Genomic DNA, 12,558 nt, shown 5'->3' with positions numbered 1-12,558 from the left:
AAACCAAATCCCAGTTGCGTTTGTCATGAAACAAAATAATTGATAGGCACGAGGAGGACGTACTAGGTTGCTATTCATACGGTTGTCATTATTTTGGAATTTACTAAATAAATTAAAGATACATAATTTTTTTTATATATTTAAAATATAGCCTATATATGTTATACGAGTTTGAAAATGATGGTGTTTTATGTAATGTAATAAATATACAATGCAAACAAATTGACACGCCTCAAGCTGTTCATGTTATTGTGTCCATGCCGTCTGAAAGACAAGCTAGAGGGACCAAACACCCACTGTATGTGAGGTGGGAGAAGGCAACATGTCATTGTCAAGAAACCAAAACAAATTGTGTGGATTATTTTGTTCCTTGTGGTAATAATGTTTCATTTTATGACAACAAATAATAAGCGGTGGTTTCTATGAACCGTTATTAATAAATTGTGTGTACTTTTAAACTCACAAACCGACATGAATCACAAGATGATGACTTTTGGCACTGTTTTTCTCCCTGTGGAATTAAGCTTGCCATATGTGTTGCATTGGCCAATCTCTACTCCCGACTTTTAAATCATAAACATAGCACATATTGAAATATATTTTCAACACAGACATAGTTAACCAACAAGTTTTTATTTTACGGTCATTTAACATTGCTGCACCCAAACAGAGACCTGAAACATGGAGGTCAACTTTACCATCCATTTTTAAATCATACACTCATTGTTTCTTTATTAACTCCTTCCAGATTTACATTTGAAGAAGTCCTTTTGTCTCGTCAATTGTCGAACACCATCTTTTTCGAACATAATCGTATCTTCCTAGGTGCTTCGCAACATCCCATTCCACCACTTCATAAACCTACTTAAGTCTGTATGTGGAAGTCTGACACGCAAATGACCATTTTGCATTATTATTCAGAAACCTGTAAGCGAAGTGAAGCCTTTGAAGTGACACATTTTCTATACTTGCAGAGAACCATACATCTTAATAAATATATCCCATAAGACATAAGAGGTGAATACAAATACGAAAAAGAAAGGAACATTTTGCTCCTCGAGCTGACTTTCTACCATCACTAATTATCTATTGGGTATCGTTTCAGAATAATTTAGAAGGGGATTTCTAAAGTAAGTGTAGAGTGTTGTCAGGAAAATGATGTTTAAATCGAACACGGGTCAAATTGTGACTAAACTAGACTTTGGGAAACGTTCCACCATTCTGAGGCATCCAGCCAGACATCACATGTAGCAACTCGAAGTCGCTGGTCCCAGTGAAACCGAAGACAGTCGAAGAAATTTCACCCATGTCTGTAAACAATCTATATCAAAGCAGATGTATCGCCTGAGCAAACTCTGTTTATCACATTAGTAGTAATGAAGCCACAGAACCTGAAAACAGTTATCTGCCCTGAAAAGCATTAAAACATGGTCACGTGTTTCACTTTAAATTTGAAGTTGAGCGGTCAAATTCTAAATCATTATATCCAATCCTATTAGGGTTTATATAGTAATAATCATAATAATAATACTAATAATATTGTACATACATACCTCAACAGATCTTATGCATACAAGAAAATGCTCACAAATAATGGCTTTATGCTAACAAATCATATACAGAGCGTATTTTTGCATCCACTGGGCACAGTGGCAACTAAAAACCAAAACCTGCCATCAATTCTCCATTGTATCAGCCTACCAATAAGTCACTGGTACAGAATAAGTATGTTTGGCTGAAGGCTGGTGGTCATTTCCCAATATGACGATAACTAAACATAAAGAAATGGTCGGCGAAGATTCAAAATCCTCATACAAAAAGATGTGATTTTTCCAGGACTCAAAAGGCGAAACATCCCAGTGGTCGAGAAAGTGTGTCCTCCCGTCCTGCCTAGGAGCCCCCCCCCCCCCCTACTCTTGTTAACTGAAACATAAACTGCTTCTTCTGGTTCCGTGTCGTTTTTTTTACTGCTTCGAGTTCATTTATCCATTCACTGAGTCCACTGCTATTGAGATGATTCAGACAGCTCTTCGCTCTTCTTCTCTTTTGGTGCGACGTTTGTGGTCGTCTTTGCCAAGGAGCCGTAAATGGTCATAGCCTGAGTGCAGGATAAGAAAAGGATGGACAATCATTACTCACGGTTGAAATCAGCAAAAAAATACTTCATCTGATAAATTCAAGTGGAAATACCTGTGTGACCATGCTGCTTATGTCGCCGGTATTAGTGGGCAGGAGGATGGTGTTGGACTCTTTGGCGAGGTTGGAGAAGGCCGCCACGTACTGCTCGGCCACACTAAGCGAGGCTGCTGCGTTTCCATTCTGCACAAGAACAAAATGATCAACATGAATAGAAGAAATCGAATTAATGTCCATAGATAGTGGCACTGTGATCAAAAACGTCTACTCACCTGCAGAGTCAGCGCTTCCGACAGCAAATGGATAGCCTTTGCTTTTGCCTGTGCTTTGGCTAAGATTGCTTGGGCCTCACCTGCGGGGAGCACAGTAATCGATTAGCGACATACAACTCCTTTGAGTATTTGTAGCCCTACAAGCCCAACGTAAAACTTAACTTAAAGGCCTACTTCACCGGTTGGAATATGAAGGTGTATTGAACTCGGAGATCCTATTTAGTATAAATGTGCAAAAAGAAAATTGAAATCGGATCATCTTAGCCTGAGAAAAGGCAGAAAGAGTGTTTTATGGTCTCACTGTCTAACCCAGGGGTGGCCAACCCGCGGCTCGCGAGCCGCATGCGGCTCTTTGCCCAGCTTCCTGCGGCTCTTCGGTTCATATCAAATTATGTGATTAGAATTTTTTTTTTTTTTTATACTTTTTTTTTTGTGTGGGCCTATGTGTGCATGTTCGCAAACGTTTCATGCGGCTCTTACGTTCGTTTTACATGTTGTCTATTATTTCATTTTTTATTTTATTAATGTGTAGGCCCTATGTGTATGCCTGTTCGCAAATGTTTAATTGAGGACGCAACATAACGTTCGCAAACGTTTGGTGCGGACGCAACATAAAACTGCCCGCTCAGCTTGGAGGGAGGTTTTCCGTGAGTAAACTATTTGTGTCAAGTTCGCTCCGAAACAGAGTGGGGGAGTTCATATTTTTTGTTGAACGTTATGCCAAGCCATTCTGCCTTATATGCCAGGTGTCATTTGCGCATTTCAAGGCTTCAAATCTTCAGCGCCACTTCAGCTCTCTCCATGCTAAAAGTAAGTCCCAAAAAGCAACATGCATAGTAAGAGAAACACGCTATTTTAAATTGTTATATTTTTGTTTGTGGACTTGGTTGAACTGAGAGTTTGTGTGTCAGGCAGTGCACACAATGTTCATTGTTGAAAATGACTGCCCTGTCGTCTTTCGTCCAGTCCTGTCATTATCACAGGGGCGGCCTTAACGATCTGGGGGCCCGTTTCAAGTCCTAGTGTGGGGCCCCCTATTTTTTTTTTTTTTTTTTTTTTTAATAAATAATGCTTGTGCATGCATGTGCAAGCTCCCCGCGAAAATATAAACGCCCCCCCCCCCCTGAAATCTTACTGGCCACCCCAGTACCCCCCCCCCCCCCCAGTTCAAATGTTATTTTTTATTTTCATTTTATTTTTTTAATTAATTTTTTTTCCTGATATGTATCGTAGTTCAGAGATGATATGTATTTTTTTTTCCTAACTTTTTTTGATAGGTAGTTGCCAAGTTCATCACACAAACACTCCAATCCACTGATATGAGATCAGTTTGCAATTTTCAATTACTAAATTAATGGTAGGACTGTGGCCACTAGAACTGGTCTCTGGTCAGCAAAGGTCTTGAAAACAGCATAAGTGTGCTTGTGACATGCGTGCCACCCATGCATGTGTATAGGCACGTGTCCCAACAGATTTTTTAAATCTGAATAAAAAAATTAAAGTTTGTAGTTAGCGAGTGTAACATGTTCTTAGCAAGGGCAGACTTTCATAAATAAAGGTTTATTTTTTTAGCAAGATATTTGGTCAAAAGCTAGTGGTCACCCGTCCCTCTGTCCAGTTGTTAGGCATCTGGCTGCTAGCAAGTTATGTTGTTTTGCTAATTTTACTATTCATCTGAGCTGAAATAAATATTGACTTTTTCCTTTATTATCTTCGCGAGAATGCACCAGAATGCTTAGATTACATGTTAAAAACACAAAAAAATCTTCTAGGGGGGGATGCCCCCAGACCCCCCTTCAGGGGTTTAGTTTTCTGACAAACATTACAATGGATACTAACATGATTTGGGCATTTGGGATTATAAATCATCTTTGAATTGGTTGTACAGCATATCACATGCTATTCATTCAGGGGTGCGATGGCCACCCCACTCTAACTCTGTGGCCCACCTTGGCCACCCCCAGTCAAAATTTCCTGGAATCGCCACTGTGTGTACCCGTGTGTACGATGTGGCTCTTTGCAGTAACACAGTAAAAAATGTGGCTCTTTGTCTCCGACTGGTTGGCCACCCCTGGTTTAACCCTACAGTTTCCTTACTGTGACATCACAGTAAGGGTTAGGATTAACAGGACAGCTGGGCCAAGGGAAGACTTAGGGAAGACTGAGGGAAGAAAAACCTCATTCATTATATTATAATAGTTATTTTATAATGATAGAACGCTGGTTCCGTATGGGTGAAGTATTCCTTTAAGTCTCAGTACATATAGTAAAACAACATTAACAGTCCCTTAAAGCATAGCAGGTGCATAAGCACTACAGAGATAAATGGACTAAACTGGGCCTCCTAAATGCACCCACCAGAAGCCTGATTGATCTGCTCTGCCTTTTCTCCCTCCGAGGCCAGAATCTGGGATTGTTTACAACCCTCTGCCACGTTAATGGCCGCCTCTCGCTGGCCTTCAGACTCCAGCACCGTGGCTCTCTTCTTACGCTCAGCCTCCACCTACACAAAGGGAATAAAACAAACAGAATTTTTTAAGCACTAGCTTCTCAGAGCCCTTCATGATCCGCTACCTGTCCATATAGTGTGTGAGTGCGCACGCTGAAAAAAATCTGGTGATTTTCTTTCAGTGCGCAAACACAGCACATACAGGTAGCAGATTGTGTGTACATATTTACTGATTTTGACTGAACGGTGATTTTGACAACAAGCATCCTCCAGAATCACTGATTCCAACCTTAAGTCTTGTGACGACTGTTTAAACAACAGTAACTGTTTATATAAAATCAAACGTTACTGCCAGACTTAAAGGATAAGAAAGATAGTGTATGCCCCTATATTGAAATCCCCGAAGTGTTACTGATTTAGTGACACAAAGTGACCTTGCTAGGTGACCCTCCTAGGTGACTGAATCAAACTAGCAATGCATTAGCTCCATTCGCCCCACCTGCATCTGCATGGACTCTTTGACACGAGGTGGAACGTGTATATCTTTGATCTCGTAACGGAGGCAACGGATTCCCCAGTCCTCTGCGGCCGTGTTGATTTGGTGGACGATGTTGGAATTGAGAGACTCCCTTTCCTGGAAAAAATAAATTAAAAAATATGAATCATTTCAACATTCAAGTGCTCACGAAACCATTATTACAAGCTAACGGAACAATGAGAGATGCAGCAGCAGCCATTTGTCCTTACCCTGAAGACTTTGTCCAGTGTGAGTTTGCCCAGCTCTGAACGCATGGTGGTCTGCGCCAACTGTGTGACGGCATATTCTGGATCCTCCACACCGTAGCTGGCCTGGGAACATACAACATGTATCAGGTGAGTTGAAAGAAAAAAGACAATTCTAAAATATTTGATTGTGTAACAAAAACGTCTGGCATTTGAAGCATTTTTCATTCTTAACAGCCTACCTTGAAAGGGTCCAGGATCCTTAAATAAAGCACTCCATCAATCTGTAGTGTTACATTATCTGTATAAAAAAAAAAGGAACGGTAATTTTAATATCATGGTATGTCTATTCATGTCACAAAAAAAGACTTATGTGTTATTCCTCAAGAATACTTTGTTGATCCCTCACCTAGAGATACTGCAGACTGCTCTGGGACGTCGATGACTATCTCTTTGAGGCTTTGCACGTAGCGAATTCGGTCAAGAAGCGGGATGAGGAAGTTTAAACCCTGGAAGAGAAAGTGTTAGGGTTACTGGATGAACTTTGGGCTTTTGTATTAGCACTCTGAAATATGTGACACTGGAGCTCTTTGATAAAAGAATCTTGAGGGAAATCAAAAGGTGTTTTACCGGCTCCAGGATCCGGTGGAAGCGACCCATTCTCTCCACCACCCAGGCCTCCTGCTGGGGCACGAACAGCACCAGAGTGTTCATGGGCAGGCTGGACGCCCATCGCTGCTGGACAGGTGACACCCAAAGCCTCGGTGCGGCCCGCTGGCTTTGCTGCAGGGAGGCACACAGTTAAGGAGACATGCCATTAGATTGATGAATAAAATACAGCACAATAAATACATTTCAGATGTTATACAAAATATTGTATAACATATTTTTTCAAGTCCAATACCTGGCTGCAAGGAATATGTCACTTCTTGTGTATGATAGAAAAAGATTAATAAACTTAACGTCCATTTTTTTTATATTAATCGTTAATTGTTCAGTTCATAGAAAGTCAAGACATCAGTGGAAACACTATCTCCCAAAAGCTAACATCTTCCAATGTCATTTGTTGACCAATCGGAACGTCAGAAACTCAAATACATTTACTGTACAGTGGAGAGACTGGAACCAGCAGCTATTTAGTTGTTTTACTTAAAACTACGAGCCAGATAAAGCACAATCCAATATTATTAAACTACTACTACTGCTGCTTTGAGGGCTTTACAGTACAATAACATTGAAGTAAATAGGCATTCAGAAGAACTTATTTGTATCAGAATCCGAAAATGTTTATTGCCAGGTATGTTCACACTTAGGCTACAATTGATCTGCGTGGTCTGATGGGGCACACAATCATAGCAGATACATTTGCATTCAAATATTATAAAGAGAGAGCGGAATGTGCATTTGATTATTCTTTAGACAGAGTAACTAGCTGTACAATTGCGCGGAGTGATGAGGTAGTAGGCCTACAGTAATTTCTATCTTGGCATTTTAATATATTGTTCACTGTAAAGGTCTTACATGGAGTAATAGGTCACTTATTCTCCCCAGAATGAGCGGTTAGCAAGTCTGCCACGGGACAGCTTTAAATAGCGTCTCTCCTGTCACCTCAATACGGACTCTTTGAGAGTTGTGTCGGGATGAAGAGTGACATATCGCGGATTATTAACACACCGCCGCGCGCTGAATGACACCCACTCTACAGAACTAACTGCTGCCGCACGAGCTAACAGGCGCGATACAATGATGACGCTTTGGTTTTACCTGCAGGAGGGCGCCGCCGGTCCGCAACAGCGTCCGTAACATCATTTAAACAGGGCAAAGCGTTTGTAATAAAGGTGGTTCAGCTAAACTAGATTCAGAACTCTGTAGTCATGTGTGTATGACCCTTTGCTGTTCAGGAAATGAAAGTTACATCAGTGGTGCAACGGTGAGAAAGTCCCCCAGTGTGGGCTAGAAAAACCCCACTAATATGGTTCCGCTAGTACAATAATGGTACCTCTAACAAATAACACTGATATAACTACGTAACCATTCATAATGATAACAATAGTAATAATTATTATTATCATAATAATAATTATTTATAGTTGTGGATTATTTGGGAGTTTAAAAAGGGAACAAGACATTGATAGCCTTATTTAGAACATTCTGAAAGTAAAACAATTAATGTAGCCTACTGCCACATTTCTTTAAATGCATTGAATGAGAAGAGACAATAGTGAACTTGTCTAATTGTAAACCATTAAAAAATCGTGACAAAATGGCATAGTAGGCATATTACTAGAAATAGCATACTGCAGACCTCACACACTCAGACATAATCAAAGACAGCAAACATATGACAGTGGACCTTCTGCACCTACGTTGCATTGAAATATTCACCGTTAATCGAACGTTTGTCTTCTATCTATTCTGTTGCATCCTATATACAGTATTATTCAAAACATGCTGGTAATTATCCAGTGTAATGACTCAACAAATACACAGAGTGGTGCTGTTGACTTATTTTTAGCTGTGTTGCGGCTGCGCAAGGTAGCTCCTCATGAAAATACCATAGCCTAATTATTCATCTCTAAAAGGCCTATTGTTTTTTGGGGTCCCTTGGTTTGTCATGGCTGTTCAAAAGACATGCGTGAAGTGGTGTGGTGAAACCAATGAGAGGGAACAGGCTATAAACAAATGCATCAATCTCGTATTCATTTTTTATAGCCTATCTAGTGTTTATTAGTATGGGGTTTATTTTCTCCAGAGCCCCTTAGGTGAAATGATGTAAACATAATTTGACGCTTCAAACGAAAACATAAAAAACAAATAATAATACAAATTGTCAGCAGCTATATCTTAAATTAATCAAACCACTGAACATATAAAAATAACCCTATAAAATACTGGAATAAAACAAAATATGCAAGAATGATGCATTGATTGGAGTTTATGTGAAAACCATAGTGTAGGCCTACTCATTCACACTCACTTAAAAACAATCTTGTCTGGTAAAAGTAGGCTAAAGGTAGGCTAGAGTGTCACACATTAAATAGGTCTACAACAACCCAAACATGATATTGTTGTACACAGATATTTTGCAAAAGTTATAAAGTTCCCCTTTAAAAAAGTTACAGGTGTCTGGTTTGGTTTGTGTCCGTCTGCGTCACCTGTTTCTTCCTCTAACCTGTCCCTCTCAGCGATTGGTCAGATTTATTTCACCGGTCTCCGCCCTCCGGCGCAGTCCTGTCTTCTCATTGGACACATCACACGCCAGTAACAGGTGCTCTGACCCCGCCTGTCCCCCTGTGTCAGTGCCCTCAGGTTGTTCGTCAGTCTGGAAAGCTGTGATGAGTTTTTAATAATGGCGTGGCCGTGGCGGGGGGCTGCAGCTTTCTGCCTGAGTCCGGCACCAGAAAACCACCTGTAAACGTCGAGTAGGAGTTTATCAGCGTTTCGAAAAGTACATTTAACGGACGTTACAATGATACGGGACGGAGTAAATCTCCGCTGAGAGCCTGCCCTACTAACTGTGTGAAACTACTGGACTGTCGCTGGAAGCGCTTTGCCATGTCTCTACTGTGTGTCAGGGGTGAGTTTTAGTTTGTCTTTTTCATTATTTCATTTGGTTAAAAACATTAATTGTTGCACTTTAAAAAAACTCGAGTTTGTTGAATTATTACCTTTCTATAGCAGGAAGCATCCCCCTCGGGATGAAAAGTAGCTGGGTGCGTGCAACGTCTGTTCTGTCGTAATTGTACTTATTTATTTTTAAATAGGATATAGGCCTATGACTATTACTCAGACTTGTCATATGGAACATTTTTAAAATAAAAAAATAAAACATAATTTGAAGTTGATTTTCTTGTTGATGTAGGACATGACGTGTCCGTTCTGTATTATTGCAGCCTTCCCAAGCCTACCATACCAGCTGTTTACAAAACTGACCTGTGGATACATGCTAACTTTGAGATTTCACACTAACATTATCCATGAGTACAATTAATCTTCATTTTAGGATAAGTGCTTCAGTAAAATAGTTAGATTGGAAGAAAATATACTACATTATAATAATACATGTGTAGGCTATAGGCTGAATAGGCTAGGCCTATTGCAAAAAAATAGTGTTGCCATTGCCAATGCATATGGGAATGATCCAATCAGTTTAGTTACATTTATTTAGGCCTAAATAAAACTGATCACTTTTATCAGGTTCGTGTGAGTTAAATGGACACATTTCTAAGCTTAAACAATACTGGAGCAAATCAGAGTGGCGTAGGTCAACATGAAACATTTTTTTGGAAGACATCCCTTGTCTGCTCTAGCATCCTTTGCAGCAGCAACACACATTATATGCAATATCCTATCCTCTCACACAACAAGACAGATGCCCAGAAATTTGGTCAAGTTGTTCAAGGAGGGAGGAGACAGAATAATCACGCTGTTTAGATCAAAACAGAGCTACAAGCGTCATTGCTTCAAACTACACACGTATGCACATCTGTAGTGACGCAGCCAACCTCTGACTACCTGCAATATCAATATTTCAAACAGGGCTTCACTCATAGGCCTACTCATATAGAGAGTGCTAGACAACTTTTTAAAAAACATCCTAACAATGTTCTGGCATCCTGTGTAGAAACTTAGGCCAGCAAAGGGAAGTGTATATCTCAGAGTAATTTGTTTGTGTAGTTAAGTGAGTCAAGTATGGGCAATATAAGTAACCACATCTGTGATAGGCGGAGACAGGATATGCTCACCATAAAAAAATAAATGCCACACATTGGAATCTTGTGCCTCTTGTTGAATATACAATTTCAGAGACCAAGACATAATTTTAAATCCATACGTTATACGCTCATTAGCAAAATAAAGGCCAGTGTTATCAATGACATAACAGTCCCATCTCTGATCTATATCACTCTTTTTTCTGTGGTACCATCGGTCTCTTCGGTGGCTGTATGTCGAGTTGATGTCTGACATCCTTTTCGGAAACGATGCGTGAGATATCATGGAGCATTCGTGTCCAAAGGGGTGGACTTCAATTCTAAACTGCCACTAGACTAAACCTAGTGGTTCTCATCTCTTCTCTTGTCATGTAATGAACAATTAACAATTAATAAAAAAGTGACGTTTAAGTGGAGGATGCGGAACACTTTGGAAGGAAAAAAACAAACGTTTATGAATGCACGCTCACTATTATCTTGCTTTCTTCTATATTAGTATTGCTTGGATGATTTAAAGATGGAGTCATTTTTAATTAGTAGTGTACTATTTAGTCCCAACACAGTGTGGACTTGGAAATTGTCAAATTAAGTGAGTATCATCAGGACCGGCTACCTGGAAAAAAAAACTGGTGTTAATACACAGCCTACGCTTTGTAAACTGGATGTAAACAAAGGGTATGTAAACAAATGGGGGCCCACCGTAGCGAGCAACATACCAGTTTACAGAGCCTAGGCTGTGTATTAACACTGAATTATTTTTTCAGCACACACACAGTACTGACAGGTAGCGGATTGTGAGGGATATTCAATGATTTGACAACAAGCATTCTCCAGAATCATTGACTCTACCTGTAGGTGACAGCGCAAGCTGGACCCAAGTCCGCATTGTGTTGGGATTTATCGAAAACACCTTTTAAAAAAATTCTGAACATTACTGAATATCCTTTTCCTTTTTCTTTTTTAAATTGCCTGTCTGATATCCTGTTTCATCTTATTATTGTTGTCTGGTTGACATAAGCTCCAAATGATGGCTCAAAGTTATTATTGTTTTTTCTGCCTGGCTCTAATTAGTTTTTTTGGTCCTAAGGCATCACAAATGTAGACACAGTCAATTATGTTTTTTTATGTCCTTCAGATACTTCCACTTCAACCTATTTACACAGTCAAGCAAACACCGACTGTTGTGATCTGAATTCTCTTTAATGCCTCTGCAAATGTTATTCAAGTCACAGTTGTGCAATGACTGTCACAGCCCTAATCTCATATGTCGAACAGAAATCCTCACTTTTGGAAGAAGCATAAACTTATCCTAAACTCGTCCTGCCGCTCTGTCTGTGTCCGCGCGTTCTGCCTTTATTTCTACCTCGCTGGTTATTTTAGCAAGCCTATACTCAGCTAGGCGGCTAAAATATAGGTTGAAATAAATGTGCAGGTTGTCTCGACATGTATCCTTTTAAGCAGTTGTACTATTATGTCACAACAAATGACAGTATTCAGGGTTTAAGCAGAGTGGAGGGGTTAAGCACTGGTGTGTGTGACTGTGCAGTGACGTGGACAGTGTTTTCTCCCACCAGCAGGCAGCTGATTGTCTCCGATTGGTTCTCTCTTTTTTCCAACACTGCAATGGTCTGCTCTGTTTAGCGAGTCTGTGTGAAGCTCACAGACAGTGCCATGATCAGTCCCTCACCTGCTGAGCTGAATCAGACAGACCCTAACGTTAGTATTAGAAGACCAAAAACATCCACGTCACTCATGAAATATGTGGACATTGCTAATCTGCCGTTTCCTTAAAGTTTAATACGCCCAGTCTGTAATATATGTACGCCCTCTTTAATTCAAGCTAGGCTGTAAATAAAATAGCCGTACTGAAAGTCATGCTGTATGAAGACTGATCAAATATAGGGCTGGATATCATTCAAACATTTGAAATATTAGCATTACAACTCATCTTTTAGGCTTATGTATTTTTTTTCTGGATGATTTGACACAGCCAATCACCAGCAGTTTTAGATCTTGGCACATCAAGCATGCTGCTAGCTTATTGGGTCACTGACGCTGATGAGATTAACCCCTTGGGCATGGAAATTGGCTATGGAATGATGACATATTTCGATACTGTATGGTATGGAGGCATTTCGGTTTAACTTCGCTAGCCGGCCCTGGAGCCTTTATATGGGGCAGGAAGATCACTGCACAGGAACGGCAATTGCACATTACTGTCCTGGAACTACCTTGATTAGTTTTGTCTGACTGAAAAGGTCAAAGA

The 12,558-nt window shown here is 40.1% G+C and overlaps 2 protein-coding genes across 2 annotated transcripts in view; one reads left to right on the top strand and one right to left on the bottom strand.

The window, feature by feature from the left end:
- Positions 1-636: 636 nt before the first annotated feature.
- stoml2 (stomatin (EPB72)-like 2) lies at positions 637-7,490 on the bottom strand. Its single transcript, XM_080047181.1, has 10 exons — positions 7,345-7,490; positions 6,211-6,363; positions 5,990-6,089; positions 5,823-5,881; positions 5,605-5,706; positions 5,357-5,491; positions 4,767-4,911; positions 2,409-2,488; positions 2,191-2,319; positions 637-2,098 (listed from the first exon to the last, which is right to left on the bottom strand). Exons 1-10 carry the CDS (start codon positions 7,387-7,389, stop codon positions 2,006-2,008), a joined length of 1,041 nt encoding a protein of 346 aa, XP_079903307.1. The 5' UTR covers positions 7,390-7,490; the 3' UTR covers positions 637-2,005.
- A 1,437-nt stretch (positions 7,491-8,927) lies between these two features.
- Positions 8,928-12,558, top strand: part of LOC307265305 (protein unc-13 homolog B-like) — a 67,017-nt gene continuing 63,386 nt past the window's right edge. Inside the window, exon 1 of the mRNA XM_080046995.1 lies at positions 8,928-9,157. Within this exon, the coding sequence (XP_079903121.1) occupies positions 9,136-9,157 (22 nt within the window). The 5' untranslated portion in view covers positions 8,928-9,135. The remainder of the gene's footprint in view (positions 9,158-12,558) is intronic.

The sequence above is a fragment of the Ammodytes marinus genome, assembly GCF_949987685.1.
Source record: "Ammodytes marinus genome assembly, chromosome: 18".
Taxonomy (NCBI): Eukaryota; Metazoa; Chordata; class Actinopteri; order Uranoscopiformes; family Ammodytidae; genus Ammodytes; species Ammodytes marinus.
This window is presented reverse-complemented; position numbering and strand designations above follow the sequence as displayed.

Excerpts from the sequence above, each read along its gene's own strand:
- stoml2 (XM_080047181.1), bottom strand. The coding sequence starts at position 7,389 with ATGATGTTACGGACGCTGTTGCGGACCGGCGGCGCCCTCCTGCAG. Across the intron at positions 5,882-5,989 it reads GCAGTCTGCAGTATCTCTAG|ATAATGTAACACTACAGATT; the intron begins GTGAGGGATCAA and ends TTTTTTATACAG. Across the intron at positions 5,492-5,604 it reads CACTGGACAAAGTCTTCAGG|GAAAGGGAGTCTCTCAATTC; the intron begins GTAAGGACAAAT and ends TATTTTTTCCAG.